Raw genomic sequence first — 22,144 nt, 5'->3', positions numbered from 1 at the left:
CAAGGCTATTACGGTTACAGAAGTCATCAAAAGAGAGCGCCTGGGGAATAGGAGTGGAGCTAGGCATTGCAGGGCCTGGATTCACCTCTACATCGCCAGAGGAACATAGGAGAAGAGTAAGGGTACGGCTAAAAGCAATAAGAATTGGTCATCTATAACGTCTGGAACAGAGAGTAAAAGGAGGTTTCTGGGGGCGATAAAATAGCATCAAGGTATAATGTACAGACAAAGGTATGGTAGGATGTGAATACAGTGGAGGTAAACCTAGGTATTGAGTGATGAAGAGAGAGATATTGTCTCTAGAAACATCATTGAAACCAAGAGATGTCATTGCATGTGTGGGTGGTGGAACTAATAAATTGGATAATGTATAGTGAGCAGGACTAGAGGCTCTACAGTGAAATAAGCCAATAAACACTAACCAGAACAGCAATGGACAAGACATATTGACATTAAGGAGAGGCATCCTTAGTCGAGTGATCAAAAGAGTCCAGAGAGTGGAGTGGTTGGTTTCGGGGTCAAGGCGATTTAGACAGCTAGCCAGGACATCGGTAGCAAGCTAGCATAGGAAGGGGGTCTGTTGTTAGCCACCTCTTGCGTTCCGTCAGTAGATTAGTGGGGTTCCGTGTGGTAGAGGGAATTAGTCCAAATCACACAACAACATAAATAAAATAAAAACAATAGATATAGTTATAGAGGCCCAAGAATAACATAGCTAGTTGTGCTAGACATTATATAGGTGTTAAGGGATTTCTTTTATCTATAATGACTAATTATGTATACATTTCAATCAGGATGAATTAAAGGGCTATTATATTACTGTACATGTATGAATTCTCTCTTGCTCCCATTATTGAATATAATGTAGTGAATGTAGTCGGGAGTTTAGTACAATGACGGTCTGTTCCTTTGTACAAATGAATGAACTATCTCCAGATGGCAGGGACGGACAATCTCCAGACTGTCTAGAATGCTTATCTACACTGACTGACCTTGGTTCTAGGCGAGGAGGGAAGGCTTGAGAACTATAGGGCATTTCTACCGGTGTCAAGAAGAGACGGAACATTTAGAAAACGCTGACGTCATTTTCAGTTTATAACCTGTGGTAAAATGTGTATGAACTTAGTACTCTCTTGAATTAAAGGCTGTTATCCGACTTAAGACCGGGGCTCTGTCCATTCTTATAAAATAAGGGTCTTTACAAACCCTTAATGCATTGACAGCGTTTAATTTGGATTGGGAAATAAAACAGAGGAATTTAGAATTCCTTCAACAATAGGTAAAAGGATAAGTAGCATCACATTTTTAAAGAGAAAACCTGTTTGAGGGTGAGGCTGATATCAAAACATCTTCCGCAGTAGGATATGTTTTGAGCATCCCAACCTGTTACCCTAGCCAACTGTGATAACTTTTGCATCACTTTTCTTGCCTTATAATAACTTGTTTCTTCCCTGGAGGCAGAGCCACCCTAGCTGACCTATTCTACACAGACTAGGAATGAAAAAGACAGACACTGGTTCAACATAGTCCTAGGTGTTTTATTTAATGCTGTTAAAAGTCTACCACCATAATAGCGGAGGTGAGTATTTCTACCAGAAGTGAAACAAGCGGTCTGCCATTAACTGGCAAAATAAAATGTGCCCTTTGAACTAACTGGAGAACCAATACGCACACAATTTAGCCACTTTCTGCCTTAACAGTGGGTTAACATACTGAAAGGATACATGGTGAAATGCACATCTCAACCATGTAGTTTCTAAGCCTCTATAGTAGTAGGCTACTAGCTTCCAAGTCTAACCAGAGATACTGCCTAGTAGCACCTTTGAGGAACACTGAACAATTCTCTGAAAACCATGTTAGTTTTCACAGGTGGAATGTGCCATCTATTACACAAAGACTAGTTTACGCTGTTTAAAATGGTTGCATGCATGACAACAGCCCTGTAAGAACTGCTTTGCACTATTGAGAGATGACAGAGCAATGCCTGGGTGCCTTTACATGATGGGGTTTGAGAAACTGGTGGGTCCTGCGAACTTTACTCCTAGCCCCGTTTGTGGTGTAGGGTTCGCTTTGGTCAACAACAAAAAAACACAAAAAAGACAACCTCACCCTTCTCCCGTTTGGATGAAAACATTGCTCTTGGCGAAGGGGTGTTAATGAGTCTTGAGGAGCAAGGGATGTTTGAATATTTAATTAAGACCGTTCTTCACCATTTACATTATTCCATTTGTAAGTCGCTCTGGATAAGAGCGTCTGCTAAATGACTTAAATGTAAATGTAAAAATTCCATCTAATTTAGTTTGTCAGATAAAACAATTTCCAGAAGAAAATGTAACTCCTGCATATGGCTAGCTTGCCCATTCAACCAGTGAAATGACATTCCCTCACCCATCAAAACAAAGAGATTTCAGAGCGGCCCATTATTTTGCTGTACAAACGGAAACACCACAGACATTAAGTGCAGTTATTCAATGTGAAATGGCAGAAAATATACAATAGAAACACCCACACCACAGTGGATTAAATACAACTCCCCCTACTTTTGATTGAATGTTCCCTATAAAAAGGTTTGTACATCCTGTTTCCCACACCTTGTGTGCCTGGGGGAAATAACAGCAGGCACACACAGCTGGATGACATCTACAAAAGAGCACCCACCTTATCAGTGTTGGTTAATCGAGCACAACATATTCCAGCATCTTATTTTTACTGAGCACATCACCCATTCCTCTAAAGACATGCAAATCTCACACACCAAGCAGCATACATTTAAAATACAAATATTCCAAAACGTTATTCGCACTTTGCCAAGTCATCCGCCCAATACCTTTTAAACCCGGCATTACCACAGGATCATTCGGGCACCAAGCATCAGTAAAAGGTGAGACCAGTCTCAAAATCAGTTCTGTCGCTCAGTCGTAAAAACTACAAAAAAAAGTCTGGATATTAAATCTCAGCAAGTAGTCTGAACTACCCAGAACACCGTACAGATATTTAACAAAATACCAGACATCTTCACCGTGTGACAAACCTACCACTCCTGTGGTTTAGGCTACATTCCGTTCAAATTACAGCATTTTGGAAACAACATGGCATTAAATTAATCTTCAACTACACCTTGGGATTACATTCGATTCAAATGACAGCATTTGGGATTGTGTTAAGAACAGAGAGTCATATATAGCCCTGTTTACAGAGTTACGGTCGAGTTTCTCACTCACACCTCTTAGCCTCTTGAAAAGTAAGGACATACCAGGTGGCATATCCTTGACACCAAACGTCAGACAAATGTAATGTTTAAACTATTCTTGCTAAGAAATAGCCAAGCAACAGGAAGAGACAGAACTATAGATATGACAGGAAGTGGAAAAAGTGTGTTAATGACCCTAACCCAGGGTCACAGAGCCTGAGTGTGTCTCAATACTCTAAATGCTACTCCTATTCTTCTATTCTGTTACTTACATATCCGCTGAACAAACTTGCTCTACCACCTCACCTACCAAGCCCTTACAGACCAGTGGTCAGGACAAAATAAGAGAAGGAAAGATAAGAGTATCAATATCTTGACCTTACTTATAGCTCCCCTACCCCAAAGGTCCATGGAAAAGTACCATAAATAATGGTTGGTACATGCACCAAATTTTAGCATTCAATCAGTACATTCAACATATTTTTGTATTTGATTTTGCTCTCTAGCTAAAGGACATGCATATCCACGAGTATTGGTAAATCAAATGAGTTGAAGGAGAGCATGAAGGTGCTAATATTAACAGTGGGTGATTGTCAAACTAAGAACCTAAACTAAGACCCTAAAAAGGTGGGCTTCTGGAAGGGGTAGTTCCATTTCAAATATAATCATATTCAAGAGGCGATTCTATTGCTATAAACACTTGCCAAAGTCCATGTAACAGCTCCACCATTGGCAGTAGGGAAGTGACAATTAAATGGAGACAAAGTAATTCCATTGAAACCCTCAAATTAGACTGAAGAGTTACAACAATTACTCTCAGCTCTCATTATTTTTGGTTAGGAGTTGCCTTGTTGCAACAGGCAACCGGTCCGAAACACCATCATCCAAGATGCTTCAGTAGAGAGCTCTCTAAAAACACATGAAAAACATTGACATATATTCCCTGAAAAGCATCATTAGTTTGTCAAATTACACTATTTCTAATGTTTTTAATGGCAGAACTCATTTCTAAAAAGATGGAATTCTATTGTGTGTGTGTGGGAAAAAGAAAGAAACTGAAGAGAGAAAAGCTAGCCCTTTGACAGAAAAGTGAGGCATATTGGATCCTAGTCCCATGCTGGTGGTCGCCCAGCTAAACTTTAAGACTTCAATGTCTGTTTGTGGAGGAAGAAGTGAAGAAGGCTGGTAATAGCCAGTCAAGTGTGTTCTTCTGATGTGAAAATGGGCTCTGGCCCCTAAGGTGACCGGTTATGCTGGTATCTTGGTTCAGTCCCTTGGGATACTGAAGGATAGAGAATCAGTCTTGGCCGAGTTGGACCGATGCTAGTGGAGATCTACGAGAGATGGTCCCCAAACTAAGGTCATATCAACACCTCCAAGACTGCTCATTGGTGGATCCTACACTGGGAACTTTAATCCTGGGGTGGAATGGCATGTGAGTTTTCACATAGAAAACAATCACTGTCCATACCTTCCAGCACAACACTATGGCTTTTTTAGATAGACAAACTCGAGTTGGAGTAGGTCACACTTCTCTACACAGTACACAGAGCCCTACAAGTCCCCTGCAAAGGAAGGAGAAAGGTCCCTACAGCAGGATCAGACACATGGGATAGTCTCAATTATGAGGGACCCCTTCAACAAGCTTGAATAGGGTCATTTAGTTTCTACCTCCAAAATGGAGTTTGGGAGAGGAGTGGACGTTGGGATCCATGGGGAATTCCATTTGAATGCCAGTCTGAGGGGCAGGTAGAGTGAGTGAGTGAGGAAACAAAGGAAGGATTCATCTCTTCCCCGTCTTCATGTAGGAGGGGATAGCCCCTCGGGCTGTGAGGCCTTCAAAGCGCTTGTAGGTGTAGTTGATGAAGACCCAGTCCTTGTTCTTGAGGTCTGCCTCAGAATGGTTGGACACCACAGGGGCAGCTGAGGCAGAAAAAGACAGGGATTATTTCACACAGGGCAATAAGAGGTAAACAAAGGAGCCAAAATGTGAGAATCCTTTTTCAAGGTGGCATTAGTTGACCAGGGCCATGTTTAATTGGCGCCAAATAGAAGAAAACAGACTTAACCTGGGAGTGACTAACTGGTGTAATACGAAACGTCTTTGTTCTTCATTGTGTGCCCTAATGAACACTACCCTGTTGAATTATGACTACTGGACCACTAATGTTGGTGACAATGAGAAACGTACCTGTCGGCTGGAGGATATCAGAGTCTGGGAACTCGTCAAAGTTGGACGTGTCGTCGATGCTTTTGATCTCAATGGGAATGGCAGCGGGTCGCTCTCTGTAATAAAAATGAAACCCTGTTTTTACAATGTCACTGTTCCCATTTCTGAATGCACCATTAACTGATACAATCAGCTACATCCTCAAAAAAATGCTAGCCAGGAGATTTGGGATATTGACAAATAACCAGCAATTTATAATTTATAAAAAACATCAGAAAAGTTAATTCTTTTAACTACCTGATGTGGTCGTAGTCCACCCCCTCAAAGAAGGCGTTGCCTTTAATGTCCTCCACTCCAGTGGCTCCAATCCTGTGCTCCTCCTCACAGCAGAACCTGAGGATGAGGTCCTTAGCTTTCTCCGAAATGGGCACTTCAGGGGGAAAAGTCAGTGTTTCTTGCCAGTTCATCACCTTCCTGTAGGTCTCCTGGGGGGTCTCTGAGCAGAACGGGGGATAGCCTGGAAAACAACACACATGGGATCAACAAGCCAGGCATGGACAAATACGTAGTAATGGCACCATTCTGTGACATTGATGCAAGATGATTGAAAGCCAATGTTCTTCAGAGGCCCCAAGCAGAAGTTGTTGACAGGATCTCACCTATCAGCATCTCATACATGATGACTCCAAGGCTCCACCAATCACAGAGCTTGTTGTATCCGTTCTGCATGAAGACTTCGGGGGCGATGTAGTCAGGGGTGCCCACAGTAGAGAAGGCCTGGGGGGGCGAGAGAAAGATCATTCAATGTGACTACAAGACTACACCAATACAAATGTGGTCGTGTTTGAGATCAACTGCATTCCTGTCCAGTGGGACAGATCTACAAATCACCCTGCACCATAAATAACTACATTTTATATGTGGATTAGTTTGCCCAAAATGGATGCTCTCGAACACGGCCCACGTCTACTTGTAGAATACACTGTATGTTGCCCTCCCATCTTGCTTCATTTTCTCACCAGCTGTCTCCGGTTCCTCTTCCATGTCTCTGCTTTCCTCTTTGAGTTCATGTTATTGAATGCTGTACAGAAAAATAAACAGTTTTAGAAAATTACACAAGTATGTAATGCTTGTTAAACCCCATAACCGCACAGGTTTGAAACAAATAGCCATTTAAGATCTGTTGATTGACAATTTAGTCACACCAACGCAGAGAGATTCTACATTTAAAAAATAATCCCCATTAGGAAATTTGAAGAATGGTACATGCAACAACTCAAAACATGAAGCAAACCTAAAAACAAACCATTTTAAGTTATTAATTTTATTTTTGTACAAGCACATTTCAAATCATTACCTAGTTAGTAGAGAAACATTAAAGGCACAATATCTGGGACATTTCCAACTGTTCAATGGTATTTCTAATTAATAGTGTATAAGCTTATGAGCTTTGTACATCAGTTTTACCTCCACCATAACCCAAATATGACTCCATTGTTTATCTTTTGGGTCTTTGTAAACAATGTGTACCTCCAAAATATGCTTCCAAATCTCAAGGACTACAAGGTCTGAGAAACTCCAAATTGTGGCTTTAACATCAATACAGGTTGTTAGTATGTAAAGTAATGGATTGATTGGAGATGCCTGACTTTGCTTACTGAAGTCACTGGGGAGGCTATGATTCAGGTTCTTGTAGAACTCGGTACGATGCGCCCTCTTCAGACCTGTGCAAAGACCAAAGTCAGACAGCTTCACATGGCCCTGAAACAATCAAGCAAAAACACATTCAGTACAGGCTTATATTCATTAGTGCTGTGTATTGGAAAAGTTTAGCTTGTTTTATTCATTTTGGTGCCTTGTAAATTCAAACAGAATAACATATCCAAACCACCAGTCTCAGCTCATGTTTGCGTCTCTTGAGTACGTGCTCAAACTCACCCTGGAGTCAAGTAGCAGGTTGTCAGGTTTGATGTCTCTGTGAATGAAGCCCAACTGGTGGATGGAGTCGATGGCTAGCACTGTCTCAGCGATGTAGAACTGACTGGCCTCCTCTGTCAGAGTATCCTTCTTCATTAGCAGGGTCATCATGTCACCTGTAGGGGGCAGTGTCGGGTTACAACATGTACAGTCCCACTGGACTTTGAGGCATATTCAGTGGTACAGAAGATGTTCGTTCGGTGGCTTTGCAGAGAGAACATTAAGAATAAACAATCATTATGCAGCACATTTATGTTTTTCTGCAACGTTCTGATGGCTGTATCAAGCATCTCAGAGTAGAAGTACTGATCTAGGATCAATTTAGCCTTTTAGACCATAATGAACATGATAGTATTTACAGGAGGGACCCAATCCTAGATCAGCACTTACTCTCTGTCTACATACACTTGCAAGAGTAGCTGATCTAGCTTCCAACTGGACAATGACTGTCCCTGTAGTGTAAGAGACTGTTTGGGGTTCAGCTAAGGGTGAGGGGGGGGTAATACCGCCAGGCAGGAACTCCATGATGAGGTAGAGGTTCATCTTGTCCTGGAAGCTGTAGAACATCTTAACCACCCACAGACTGTCAGCCTCTACCAAGATGTCCCTCTCAGCACGGATGTGGCCCACCTAGAAATACACACATATGGCCTTGTCATTGAAAGATAATTCGTAAAAATCAAAATAACTTCACAGATCTTCATTGTAAAGGGGTTAAACACTGTTTCCCTTGCTTGTTCAATGAACCATAAACAATTAATGAACATGCACCTGTAGAACGGTCGTTACGACACTAACAGCTTACAGACGGTAGGCAATTAAGGTCACAGTTATGAAAACTGAAGACACTAAAGAGGCCTTTCTACTGACTCTAAAAACACAGAAAGAAATATGCCCAGGGTCCTTGCTCATCTGCGTGAATTGCAATGTCCGTACTGTGAGACACCTAAGACAGCTACAGGGAGACAGGACGGACAGCTGATCGTCCTCGCAGTGGCAGACCACGTCTAACAACACCTGCACAGGATCGGTACATCCGAACTTCACACCTGCCGGACAAATACAAGATGGCAAAAACAACTGCCCGAGCTACAACAGGAACGCACAATCCCTCCATCAGTGCTCAGACTGACCACAATAGGCTGAGAGTGGCTGGACTGAGGGCTTGTAGTAGGCCTGTTGTAAGGCAGGTCCTCATCAGACATCACCGGCAACAACGTCACCTATGGGCACAAACCCACCGTCGCTGGACCAGACAGGACTGGCAAAAAAGGTGCTCTTATCTGACGAGTCACGGTTTTGTCTCACCAGGGGTGATGGTCAGATTCGCGTTTATTGTCGAAGGAATGAGCGTGACATCGAGGCCTGTAGTCTGGAGTGGGATTGATTTGGAGGTGGATGGTACGTCATGGTCTGGGACGGTGTGTCACAGCATCATCGGACTGAGCTGGCTGTCACTGCAGGCAATCTCAAAGCTGTGCGTTACAGGGAAGATACCCTCCTCCCTCATGTGGTACCCTTCCTGCAGGCTCATCCTGACATGACCCTCCAGCATGACAATGCCACCAGCCATACTGCTCATTCTGTGTGTGATTTCCTGCAAGACAGGAATGTCAGTGTTCTGCCATGGCCAGCGAAGAGCCCGGATCTCAATCCCATTGAGCACGTCTGGGACCTGTTGGATCGGAGGGTGAGGGCTAGGGCCATTCCCCCCAGTAATGTCCGGGAACTTGCAGGTGCCTTGGTGGAAGAGTGGGGTAACATCTCACAGCAAGACCTGGCAAATCTGGTGCAGTCCATGAGGAGGAGATGCACTGCCGTACTTAATGCAGCTGGTGGCCACACCAGATACTGACTGTTACTTTTGATTTGACCCCCCCTTTGTTCAGGGACACATTAGTCCATTTCTGTTAGTCACGTCTGTGGAACTTGTTCTGTTTGGGTCTCAGTTGTAGAATCTTGTTGTGTTCATAGAAATATTAACACATGTTAAGTTTGCTGAAAATAAACGCAGTTGACAGCGAGAGAACGTTTCTTTTTTTTGCTGAGTTTACATTTATAGATTGCATGGCAGGTACTACTTTGGATTTGTGACAATGAACATGACTGCCCATTATGTATTGGCCATCACCATACCCTCCTACCCTTTCCTCCTCCTCACCTGCTCCTTCTCCAGCATGTCGGCCTTGCGGAGGATCTTCATAGCGTACACGTGGCCTGTGTCCTTCTTCTGCACCAGACGCACCTTGGGACCAAAATGTGTCAATAATTTAGTGAATAATAAGCTGAAAGTCTGCAAGGCTACGTAAGAGAGGTGTTTAAGGGGTGATGCCTACCTCTCCGAAAGCTCCTCGGCCAATCACCTTGAGGGACTCGAAGTCCTCCAGCCCCAGGCGGGTTCGTTTGAGACGCAGGAACTCAGTCTCTTTCCTGGCGTGTTGGGAGCGCCGGATACGCTTCTGCACAGGTAGAGGAGGCAATGGTTAGTGCGCACAACTGCACGTGTCAAAAAGGTTGTGTGTGTTAGTCTTCAACGTCACCTCTTCATCAACCAAGCCCTCTTGATCCATCACCTTTTCCAACTTCTGCTGCCTGCAACAGAAATGGAGAAAAAAAAATCAATTATGGATGTCCCCGATAAAAAAAGATTTGTCGACCAAAATGAATATCTAATTTCGACCAATTGATTGTTCAAAATTTTTAAAACTTGTAATATTTCCAAATATAGACACACCTGTTTTAATAAAATTAACTATATGCATTGAGCTTGTCTGATGCTTTAAGCGCACCGTTGAATGAAATAAGATGAAAATGACTCAAAAAAGCCAGAGCAGAAGAAATACAAAAAAACCTGATCATGTTCCTCCTGCTTTAAGCTTACGGTTTGATGTCTCAAGGGCACCAGAGATCTAGATAACCAGAAGAAAAAAACCTTAACCTAACCCAACCATTCTCCTCCAGCTGGCTTTATCAGACTCTGACATTACTCTCCTGAAGGTGCTGTTAATAGACTACACGAGGAGTCAAACTATTTCATGTGGAATGACCATTTATCTTACAATTTATACCAATCTGCATGCCCTTTTATAGTTTTCATATGTACATTTTTGTGAAACAGATTCATTTAGTTTATCATAACATCTTTGAATCTCAAAATCATTCTCATGTGGTTAATCGAAATTCAAATAAAACCTAAAAATAAAAAAAAGGTAACTTCTATTGCCAGCTATGTAAAAATTGCCTACATAAAGCCTAACATTGTAGCCTGCAGGTAGAAAATATTGCTCCGTTCATCTTTCCCTCGATCCTGACTAGTCTCCCAGTCCCTGCCGTTGAAAAACATCCCCACAGCATGATACCACCACCATGCTTCACAGTAGGGATGGTGCCAGGTTTCCGCCACACTTGACACTCTGGCTAAAGAGTTCAATCTTGGTTTCATCAGACCAGAGAATCTTGTTTCTCAAGGTCAGAGTCTCTGATCCACCTCTACGCAGACGACACCATTCTGTATACTTCTGGCCCTTCTATGGACACTGTGTTAACAACCCTCCAGGCAAGCTTCAATGCCATACAACTCTCCTTCCGTGGCCTCCAATTGCTCTTAAATACAAGTAAAACTAAATGCATGCTTTTCAACCGATCGCTGCCTGCACCTGCCCGCCTGTCCAACATCACTACTCTGGACGGCTCTGACTTAGAATACGTGGACAACTACAAATACTTAGGTGTCTGGTTAGACTGTAAACTCTCCTTCCAGACCCACATCAAACATCTCCAATGCAAAGTGAAATCTAAAATTGGCTTCCTATTTCGGCAACAAAGCATCCATCACTCATGCTGCCAAACATACCCTTGTAAAACTGACCATCATACCAATCCTCGACTTTGGCGATGTCATTTACAAAATAGCCTCCAATACCCTACTCAACAAATTGGATACAGTCTATCACAGTGCAATCCGTTTTGTCACCAAAGCCCCATATACTACCCACCATTGTGACCTGTACGCTCTCGTTGGCTGGCCCTCGCTTCATACTCGTCGCCAAATCCACTGGCTCCATGTCATCTACAAGACCCTGCTAGGTAAAGTCCCCTCTTAACTCAGCTCGCTGGTCACCATAGCATCACCCACCTGTAGCACGCGCTCCAGCAGGTATATCTCTCTGGTCACCCCCAAAACCAATTCTTTCTTTGGTCGCCTCTCCTTCCAGTTCTCTGCTGCCAATGACTGGAACGAACTACAAAAATCTCTGAAACACTCATCTCCCTCACTAGATTTAAGCACCAACTGTCAGAGCAGCTCACAGATTACTGCACCTGTACATAGCCCACCTATAATTTAGCCCAAACAACTACCTCTTTCCCTACTGTATTTTTTTCATTTTTTTATTTTGCTCCTTTGCACCCCATTATTTTTATTTCTACTTGCACATTCTTCCACTGCAAATCTACCATTCCAGTGTTTTACTTGCTATATTGTATTTACTTTGCCACCATGGCCTTTTTTTTGCCTTTACCTTCCTTATCTCACCTCATTTGCTCACATCGTATATAGACTTGTTTATACTGTATTATTGACTGTATGTTTGTTTTACTCCATGTGTAACTCTGTGTCGTTGTATGTGTCGAACTGCTTTGCTTTAGCTTGGCCAATTGTAAATGAGAACATGCTCTCAACTTGCCTACCTGGTTAAATAAAGGTGAAATAAAAATACATTTACGTGCCTTTTGACAAACTTCAGGCGAGCTGTCATGTGCCTTTTACTGAGGAGTGGCTTCTGTCAGGCCACTACCATAAACACTTGATTGGTGGAGTGCTGCAGAGATGGTTGTCTTTCTGGATGGTTCTCCCACCACAGAGGAACTCTGGAGCTGTCAGAGTGACCATTGGATTCCTGGTCACCTCCCTGACCAAGGCCCTTCTCCCCCGATTGCTCAGTTTGGCAGGGCGTCCAGCTCCAGCAAGAGTCTTGGTGGTTCCAAACGTCTTCCATTTAAGAATGGAGGCCAGTGTTCTTGGGGACCTTCAATGCTGCAGAAATGTTTTGGTACCCTTCCACAGATATGTGCTTCGGAGCTCTACGGACAATTGCGTCGACCGGATGGCTTCGACCTGATGACTTCTGCAGGAAATGCAGAAGTATTTTCTGTTTCGCTATGATCAGGTTGCCAAAATAAATTACGGATACAAACTTGAAACCACTGATCATGACAATGGAGTGAAAGGGTTATATCCTGCCTGTTTGGCCCTGTCCAGGGGTATCGTCGGATGGGGCCACAGTATCTCCCGACCCCTCCTGTCTCAGCCTCTAGTACTCATGCTTCAATAGTTTGTGTCGGGGGGCTAGGGTTAGTCTGTTATATCTGGAGTATTTCTCCTATCTTATCCGGTGTCCTGTGTGAATTTAAGTATGCGCTCTCTAATTCTCTTTTGGAGGACCTGTGCCCTAGGACCACACCTCAGGACTACCTAGCCTGATGACTCCTTGCTGTCCCCAGTCCACCTGGTTGTGCTGCTGCTCCAGTTTCAAATGTTCTGCCTGCGACTATGGAACCCTGACCTGTTCACAGGACAGGTGCTACCTGCCCCCAGACCTGCTGTTTTCAACTCTCTAGAGACAGCAGGAGCGGTAGAGATACTAAATGATCGGCTATGAAAAGCCACCTGACATTTACTCCTGAGGTGCCTGTTGCACCCACTACAACCACTGATTATTATTATTTGACCCTGCTGGTCATCTATGAATATTTGAACATCTTGGCCATGTTCTGTTATAATCTCCACCCGGCACAGCCAGAAGAGGACTGGCCACCCCTCATAGCCTTTTTCCTCTCTAGTTTCTTCCTAGGTTCTAGCCTTTCTAGGGAGTTTTTCCTAGCCACCATGCTTCTACACATTCATTGCTTGTTGTTTGGGGTTTTATGCTGGGTTTCTGTACAGCACTTTGACATCAGCTGATAAAAAAGTGAAATTGTAGAATTTCTTTCCTTCTTAATGTGTTAGAGCCAATCAGTTGTGTTGTGACATGGTAGGGTTGGTTAAAGACAAAGTGCATATTTTTATGGGCTCCCGCGTGGCGCAGCGGTCTAAGGCCCTGCATCTCAGTGCTAGAAGTGTCACTACAGACGCTGGTTCGATTCCAGGCTGTACCACAACCGGCCGTGATTGGGAGTCCCATAGGACTCCCAGCATAGTCCGGGTTAGGGTTTGGCTGGGTTAGGCCGTCATCGTAAATAAGAATTTGTTCTTAACTGACTTTAGTTCAAGGTAACATAAAAAACATTATGTCAAGAACAGCTCAAATAAGCAAAGAGAGATGACAGTCCATTACTTTAAGGCATGGTCAGTCAATCCAGAAAACTTCAATAACTTTCAGCGTTTCTTCAAAACCAGTCGCAAAAAGCGCTATGATGAAACTGGCGCTCATGAGGACCGCCACAGGAAAGGAAGACCCAGAGATACCTCTGTTGCAGGATAAGTTCGTTAGTTACCAGCCTCAGATATTGCAGCCCAAATAAATGCTTCAGAGTTCAAGTACCAGACATCTCAACAACTGTTCAGAGGAGACTGTGTGAATTAGGCCCTCATGGTCGAATTACTGCAAAGAAACCACTACTACAGGACACCAAATAGAAGAGACTTGCTTGGGCCAAGAAACACGAGCAATGGACATTGGCCCGGGGGGAAATCTGTCCATTGGTCTGAGGAATCCAATTTTGAGATTTTTGGTCCAACACCCGTGTCTTTGTGAGATGCAGAGTTGGTGAACGTATGATCTCCACATGTGTGGTTCCCACCGTGAAGCATGGGGAAAAAGTGTGATGGTGCTTTGCTGGTGACACTGTCTGATTTAGAATTCCAGGCACACTTAACCAGCATGACTATCACAGCTTTCTGCAACGATACGCCATCCCATCTGGTTTGCTCTAAGAGGGACAATCATTTGATTTTCAACAGGACAATGACCAAACACACCTCAAGGCTGTGTAAGGGCTATTTGACCGAGAAGAGTGATGAGTGCTGCATCAGATGACCTGGCCCCCACAAATCACCCAATCTCAACTCAATTGAGATGGTTTGGGATGAGTTGGACTGCAGAGTGAAGGAAAAGCAGACAACAAGTGCTAAGCATATGCAGGAATTCCTTCAAGACTATTGGAAAAGCATTCCAACTGAAGCTGGTTGAGAGAATGCCAAGAGTGTGCAAAGTTGTCATCAAGCCAAAGGGTGGATACTTTGAAGAATCTCATATATAAAATATATTTTGATTTGTTAAACACTTTTTTGGTTACTACATTATTTCATAGTTTATGTCTTCACTATTATTCAACAATGTAGAAAATAGGAAAAATAAAGAAAAACCCTGGAATGAGTATGTGTGTCCAAACTTGACGGGTACTGTATTTAATACATTCACAAACATTTCTAAAAACCTGTTTTTACAGTGTGTGGATAGAGTTTGTTAAATATACTTTTTGAATCAATTTTAGAATAAGGCCATAACGTGTGGATGAAAGGTGGATAAAAAGGTATCCACATCACCAACGAACTATCATGGTCCAAACACACCAAGACAGTTGTGAAGAGTGCACGACAACACCTTTTCCCCCCTCAGGAGACTGAAAAGATTTAGCATGGATCCTCAGATACTCAAAAGGGTCTACAGCTGCACCATCGAGAGCATCCTGACCGGTTGCATCACCGCCTGGTATGGCAACTACTCTGCATCTGACCGTAAGACGCTACAGAAGGTAGTGCGAACGGCCCAGTACATCACCGGGGCCAAGCTTCCTGCAATCCAGGACCTATATACTTGGCCGTGTCAGAGGAAAGCACAAAAAACGGTCACAGACTCCAGTCACCCAAGTCATAGACTTCTCTCTGCTACCGCACTGAAAGTGGTACAGGAGTGCCAAATCTAAGCTCAAAAGGCTCCTTAACAGCTTCTACCCCCAAGCCATAAGACTGCTGACAATTAATCAAATGGCCACCCGGACAACTTACATAAACCCCCCATGTTTTAACACTGCTGCTATTGGCTGTTTTTATCTATGCAGTCACTTTACCCCAACCTACATGTACAAATTACCTCGACTAACCTGTACCCCTGCACATTTACTCGGTACCGGTAACCCTTGTATATAGCCTCGTTATTGCTATTTTATTGTTACTTTTTGATTTCTCTTTAGTTAATGTGGTAAATATTTTCTTAACTCTTTCTTGAACTGCATTGTTGGTTAAGGGCTTGTAAGTAAGAATTTAACAGTAAGGTTGTATTCAGCGCATGTGACAAATAAAGTTTGATTTGAAACAGTGAGGGACAGTCTTTACTCCAATAAGAATGCTTGTTTTTGTTTTCAGTATCGCTACGCTTTATTACATTGTGGAATAATGAATGAATTTGGACTGTGTGCATGTCTATTACATGAAATCCAAATAAAAATCTATTTAAATTACAGGTTGTAATGCAACAAAATAGGAAAAAACACCAATGGGGATCAATACTTTTACAAGGCAATGTTAGGCACAAATACCAAAGTTTGCAACACCCACCTTGAATGACATAACGCATAAGAATGTAGCAATAGAGAACAGAGGAGTTGTAAACAATATGTCAGTGGAAGGCACTGCCCATTGGCTGAGCCCAGACGGATGCATGCGTGTGTAGTAGGAGGCCTACCTCATCTCTCTCTCCTCATGTTGAGCGATGAGGTTGCTGTAGAAGTTCTCCAGGGTCACCTTGGCCATGGTCACACGTTCCTTGGTGTGATTACTCATCGAGGAGCAGGAACTCTGGCCCGTCATTGCCATGGTTACCTGAGAGATGCATTGAAAGGGGGAGGGTGCAATTAAGCAACCTGTATATCCTCTTGAAAGAACTATAGGCCTACACTATCATAATTAACTTCAAGTCCAAACCAAATGCAGATGTATTCAACTTTTCACCAGTCTTGTAATTGTGCTGTTTTCACATAGGCCTATACCCTTGCAAACACTTTCACAGACTCTTCTTTTATTTGCTTTTAACTTTCCCTACAACCTTTTTAAAGTGCTGAACCGCTCTCTTTCTAAAATAAGGGGCCAAGAGAAGAGGGGTTAAAGACAATTGTCCTCTTTCAGTCGCAGTACAGTAACTCAATGTCCAGTCAGCCTCAGCACATTTTGCATGGCTGAGCAACAGGGACCCTTGAGGTGGCAGGAGGAGGGAGGCAAGTGGAAAGAGTCTGCCGTTTGGCTAAGAGCTCCACGCACCGACAAGGCCCTTGATTTTTGTATTGCCGATGCAAGGTCAGGGTAATTCAATTATCCGCCGGACATTCAGATGGGCAATGAATAAGGAGGTCGTTAAAAGGAAAGGCTGGTGCCCAATGAGTCATGGAAGCCGCAGTGTTTGCAGTGCTATGATAGAGGCTGGTCAATAACACAGTGACCGAGCAGTTAAATGGTGTGGAAATCAATTTTGTGCACCCAATGCTGATGGGAGCATTACTCTGAACCAGAGAGGGGTAGTGTGTGCATCATCATAAACTGTGCAGACAAATACATCACCTCTAATGTCCAAGACATGCAAACACTTCAAGCACGCCTTCTCACAATTTATTTGTATACCTTTATTTATTTAACTAGGCAAGTCAGTTAAGAACAAATTCTAATTGACAAAAAACGGCCTACCCCAGCCAAACCCTGACGATGCTGGGATAATTGCACGCTGCCCTATTGGACTCCAATTCACGGCCTGTTGTGACACAGCCTGGAATCGTCCCATTCACAGCCTGGGCATTAATATGGAGCTGGTCGCCCCTTTGCTGCTATAACAGCCTCCACTCTTCTGGGAAGGCCTTCCACTACATGTTGGAACATTGCTGCGGGGACTTGCTTCCATTCAGTCACAAGAGTATTCGTCAGGTCGGGCACTGATGTTGAGCGATTAGGCCTGGCTCGCAGTCTGCGTTCCAATTAATCCCAAAGGTGTTCCATGAGGTTGAGGCTCTGTGCAGGCCAGTCAAGTTCTTCCACACCAATCTCGACAAACCATTTTAGTATGGACCTTGCTTTGTGTACGGGAGAATTGTCATTCTGAAACAGGAAAGAGCTTTCCCCAAACTGTTGCCACAATGCTGGAAGCACAGAATCGTCTAGAGTGCATTGTATGCTGTAGCGTTACGATTTCCCTTCACTGGAACTAAGGGGCCTAGCCCGAACCATGGAAATCAGCCAAAGACCATTATTCCTACGCTACCAAACTTTACATTTGGCACTATGCAGTCGGGCAGGTAGCATTCTCCTGGCATCCGCCAAATCCAGATGTCTGTCAGGCTGTCAAATGGTGAAGCATGATTGATCACTCCAGAGAACATGTTTTCACTGCTCCAGAGTCCAATGGCAGCAAGCTTTACACCACTCCAGCCGACGCTTCGCATTGCGCATGGTAACTTTATATTTACGTTCCAGGCATTTTTTTCTAGTCCCACATAAAAACACCTATTCAAAGTCCTCACTGTCACTCAGAAACAATATATATCTTCACCGGCTTCGAGGGCATTATCACTTTTATACACCAACATAACCAAATAATGATTTAGATAAAACGTTATATTGATTCATTTATTCATACTATTTCATCCTTCCACAAGATGTAGTCCCGACAAGCCTAGGGTTGCTCCCCAGCCCGGCTGATCGTTCTATCAATTGTTGTCAGAGACGAGACCCAGTCGTTCAGTCTTTTTGTTCTGTATCTATTCTCAGTCGTTCGTTCTAAATGTTCCATTGCCATACTGGCTGGCAACGTTCTTATCCTTTGCTTGCTAGCTAGCCTACTACGGCTAACTTAGTCATGTCAAAAAGTGCAGCCAGAAAAACGGCAAAGCATGTGTTTAGAGCTTCCAGTTCCTTGGTGTGCAGATCCCCAACAAGCGATAATGGTCCAAACACACGAGACAGTCACGAAAAGGGCACGACAAAGCCTATTCCTCCTCAGGAAACTGAGAAGATTTGGCATGGGTCCTCAGATCCTCAAAAGGTTCGACAGCTTCACCAGAGAGTATCCTGACTGGTTGCATCCCTGCCTGGTATGGCAACTGCTCGGCCTCCGACCGCAAGGCACTACAGAGGGTAGTGCGTACGGTCCAGTACATCACTGGGGCCAAGCATCCTGCCATCCAGAGGAAGCTTGTCAGAGAAGGCCCTAAAAATGGTCAAACTCCAGCCACCCTAGTCATGGACTGTTCTCTCTGCTACCGCATGGTAAGGATACTGTAGGCCTAGTGATCATGTTTCACATTGTATTTTTAACCCTCCTGCTGTGTTCTGGTCAAATTGGACCGATTTACAAGTTCTCTCTGAAAAATGTTGTTCATTTAGGTTCCATGACTTTGTTGTTTTAAGGTTCCATGACTTTGTCCATACAGGGCATCTGAACAAACAAAATACATTTGATGATTTTCATTACATTTTGGGTGTTTTATTTAACTTTGTACACCTGTGGTGTTCCCGGTCAAAGAATGGGTGAGACTACAATTAGTGTATAAAATTGAGTTCATGCACATGCCCATTCATCAGATGGACACACTTCCTCTCCCAGACCCCCACATGCATGTGTCTTGAGCACACACCTCACTCCCCTTCACGGCTTCCATGGCAACCCCCCAGAAACCTTTCCCCAATGGGAACCACACCAGTTGGCATTCTCACAAACAATCGCAACATTGTTTCAATAATATATAGAACTTTTCTCCTGGTATATAAAGCTTTGAGGCCTTGCTCACAATTCATTCTGTGGCAGCACAATGACCAAATGATATACTGTATGTGAGGCTCTTGATCATATCTTTGATCATGACACTGGTGAGGAGACTCCATGTTAAACTTTGACATAAAGTAGTCTATGATAAATAACACAATATGTTTCATCTGAGTATTTGTTATAGTCCAAATAATCAATACATAAAGCATTTTTTTTACTCAAAAACTAGATGTATGAGTTCAGGTCAATGAGGCCTACAGGTCATAAACGGAAGTTCAAAACGAATGAATGTTCACAAGAACTTAAGTTGATAAAAAGATCTAACACAACATTAGGTGATAATATATGTATTATTGTGGATTTATAGTCAGCTATATGGAGCTATAATCAGCTATAATGGAGCGGTAATTTTGGACTGGGAACACAACAGAATGAATTGACGTGAAAGGAACACAACAGGAGGGTCATTTCTGGTGTCGCTTTGCACACACGCTTGTTAGCTAGCTCAAAAGACATTCCAAGTTCTTTCATAGAAGTCGCGCCTCCTATGTATAATTCCGTGGACATTATTCAGATCATCATGTCATAACAAGATGTCCAGCACGTCAAGCCTCCTTGTCCCTCTCTCGACATCTCTCCACCCGCAAAAATCCAGTCGCATCTTGCGCCATAGGGTACACTTCTTTGTCCATCATGCATGTAAACAACTAGCTTGCCTGCTCTATTCGCACTGATCGCTTTAGTACTTTAATGAGCTAAAACTGTTAATTTCACAGGTTAAACAAATAACGATATACACGGGTACTTTCGGGGGATCGAACCGTTTAAGAACTTTATTTTGCTGGTCGGAATGAAACGATCGGAAAATAATTTCGGTTCCAACCCCTTCACGTTAACCTTAGATAGCTAAATAAAAGTTGACTATAAAGTAAAATGTCAAGTAGCTAACGTTAGCCAACCCAATTTAAACGTGTTTACACACGCGTGTCAAACTAGTTAGCTAACTTATCAAGAGTCCATCCAGTGCACCATCACATCAAATAATATCTTTGCACACGTTTGTATCGAACTAGCTAACGTTAGTAACATAGGCTACACAGCTTGTGGTAAAGTCAGGAGAGCTTGTTCGCTAGCTTAACTAACCGTAGCTTGCCTAGTTGTTTTACTGTCGGGTAGAATTACGTTAATTCGGAAAACAACTAGCTCTCTTCAGTACCTTAGCTAGCTGATGTTAATGCTGATGTTAACTTTCAAATATACTAAATTATGGACCAAATAAACGGTTAAAAAAAATCTAGCCACATAGCTTCAACAAAGTAGCTAGCTAGCCAACTTGGTTTAGCCGAGTTAGCTTAGCTAGCTCATGCTGTGCTAAACGTGAAACGTTAGCTAACCAACCAACGATGCTTGGCTGGCACGATCCCATGAGACAACTAGAAGATAGTAAGGAACATGTTAACCATAACATTTTATTTCACTAAACTAGGTAGGTACGTGTAATAGTCTTAAATAAATAAGCATTTCGTTATAACTACCTCCGCAGGAACGACCTCTCTCCCTGCTCCGCTGTGTGTGGCTCTTCTTCGATGGGGTTTAACGGCGGTTGGCATCCAACGTTAACGGTGCATTACCGCCACCAGCTGGACGGGGTATTGAATAACAAAAAAACATTGCGGGAACTGGAGGAAAACGTCATCCTTCAAAATAAAACACGTCAACTAAGAAAACCCATCGCGCTTCTGCAATCAATGTCCAGTTAATTAAGCAATAAGGCGCGAGGGAGTGTGGTATATGGATAACAAACCACGGCTAAGTGCTGTTCTTATGCACAATGCATCCTGTGACGTTCTGCATTAGCATCGAACAGCCCCCGTGATATGCAACTTTTCAGGGAAGTTACGAACAAATATACACAGGCAGTTAGGAAAGCTAAGGCTAGCTTTTTCAAACAGAAATTTGCATCCTGTAGTACGAACTCAAAAAGTTCTGGGACACTGTAAAGTCCATGGAGAAAAAGAGCACCTCCTCCCAGCTGCCCACTGCTCAGAAACACTGTCACCTCTGATAAATCCACAATAATTGAGAATTTCAATAAGCATTTCTCTACGGCTGGCCATGCTTTCCACTTGCCTACCCCGGTCAACTGCCGGCACCCTCCACAGCAACCCGCTAAAGCCCCCACCATTTCTCCTTTACTCAAATCCAGATAGCTGATGTTCTGAAAGAGCTGCAAAATCTGGACCCTACAAATCAGCCGGGCTAGACAATCTGGACCCTCTCCAAAATTATCTGCCAAAATTGTTGCAACCCCTCTCTTTCTTATCGTCTGAGATTCCCAAAGATTGGAAAGCTGTCGCGGTCATCCCCCTCTTCAAAGGGGGAGACACTCTAGACCCAAACTGCTACAGACCTAGATCTATCCTACCCTGTCTTTCTAAGGTCTTCGAAAGCCAAGTTAAACAGATTACCGACCATTTCGAACCCCACTGTACCTTCTCCGCTATGCAATCTGGTTTCAGAGCTGGTCATGGGTGCACCTCAGCCACGCTCAAGGTCCTAAATGACATCATAACCGCAATCGATAAGAGACATTACTGTGCAGCCGTCTTAATCGACCTGGCCAAAGCTTTCGACTCTTATTATCAGACTCGACAGCCTTGGTTTCTCAAATGGTTGCCTCGCCTGGTTTACCAACTACTTCTCTGATAGAGTTCAGTGTGTCAAATCGGAGGGCCTGTTGTCCGGACCTCTGGCAGTCTGGGAGTGCCACAGGGTTCAATTCCAGTGTTTTATATTGTAATTACTTCACCACTATGGCCTATTTATTGCCTTAACTCCCTTATCTTACCTCATTTGAACTCACTGTATATAGACTTTTTGTTTTATTTTGTTCTACTGTATTATTGACTATGTTTTGTTTATTCCATGTGTAACTCTGTGTTGTTGTATGTGTCGAATTGCTATGCTTTATCTTAGCCAGGTCGCAGTTGAAAATGAGAACTTACCTACCTGGTTAAATAAAGGTGAAATAAAATAAAATTAAAATTGCGGAGTGACTGG

The 22,144-nt window shown here is 43.3% G+C and overlaps 1 protein-coding gene across 3 annotated transcripts; it reads right to left on the bottom strand.

Moving 5' to 3' along the window:
• Nucleotides 1-1,517: 1,517 nt before the first annotated feature.
• On the bottom strand, nucleotides 1,518-20,725 carry LOC124046189 (serine/threonine-protein kinase 38). Of its 3 annotated transcripts, none has more exons than XM_046366296.1 (13): nucleotides 20,620-20,725; nucleotides 16,022-16,158; nucleotides 9,878-9,929; nucleotides 9,674-9,796; nucleotides 9,499-9,582; nucleotides 7,844-7,967; nucleotides 7,299-7,453; nucleotides 7,010-7,121; nucleotides 6,380-6,441; nucleotides 6,020-6,137; nucleotides 5,658-5,877; nucleotides 5,382-5,476; nucleotides 1,518-5,113 (listed from the first exon to the last, which is right to left on the bottom strand). In XM_046366296.1, exons 1-13 carry the CDS (start codon nucleotides 20,692-20,694, stop codon nucleotides 4,974-4,976), a joined length of 1,497 nt encoding a protein of 498 aa, XP_046222252.1. In that variant the 5' UTR covers nucleotides 20,695-20,725; the 3' UTR covers nucleotides 1,518-4,973. The 3 variants fall into 3 exon arrangements, with proteins under 3 accessions (XP_046222252.1, XP_046222253.1, XP_046222254.1); XM_046366297.1 differs by having other exon boundaries at nucleotides 7,019-7,121; XM_046366298.1 differs by having other exon boundaries at nucleotides 9,911-9,929.
• Nucleotides 20,726-22,144: the final 1,419 nt, after the last annotated feature.

The sequence above is a fragment of the Oncorhynchus gorbuscha genome, linkage group LG10 (genome assembly GCF_021184085.1).
Source record: "Oncorhynchus gorbuscha isolate QuinsamMale2020 ecotype Even-year linkage group LG10, OgorEven_v1.0, whole genome shotgun sequence".
In the NCBI taxonomy this organism is placed as follows: domain Eukaryota; kingdom Metazoa; phylum Chordata; class Actinopteri; order Salmoniformes; family Salmonidae; genus Oncorhynchus; species Oncorhynchus gorbuscha.
This window is presented reverse-complemented; position numbering and strand designations above follow the sequence as displayed.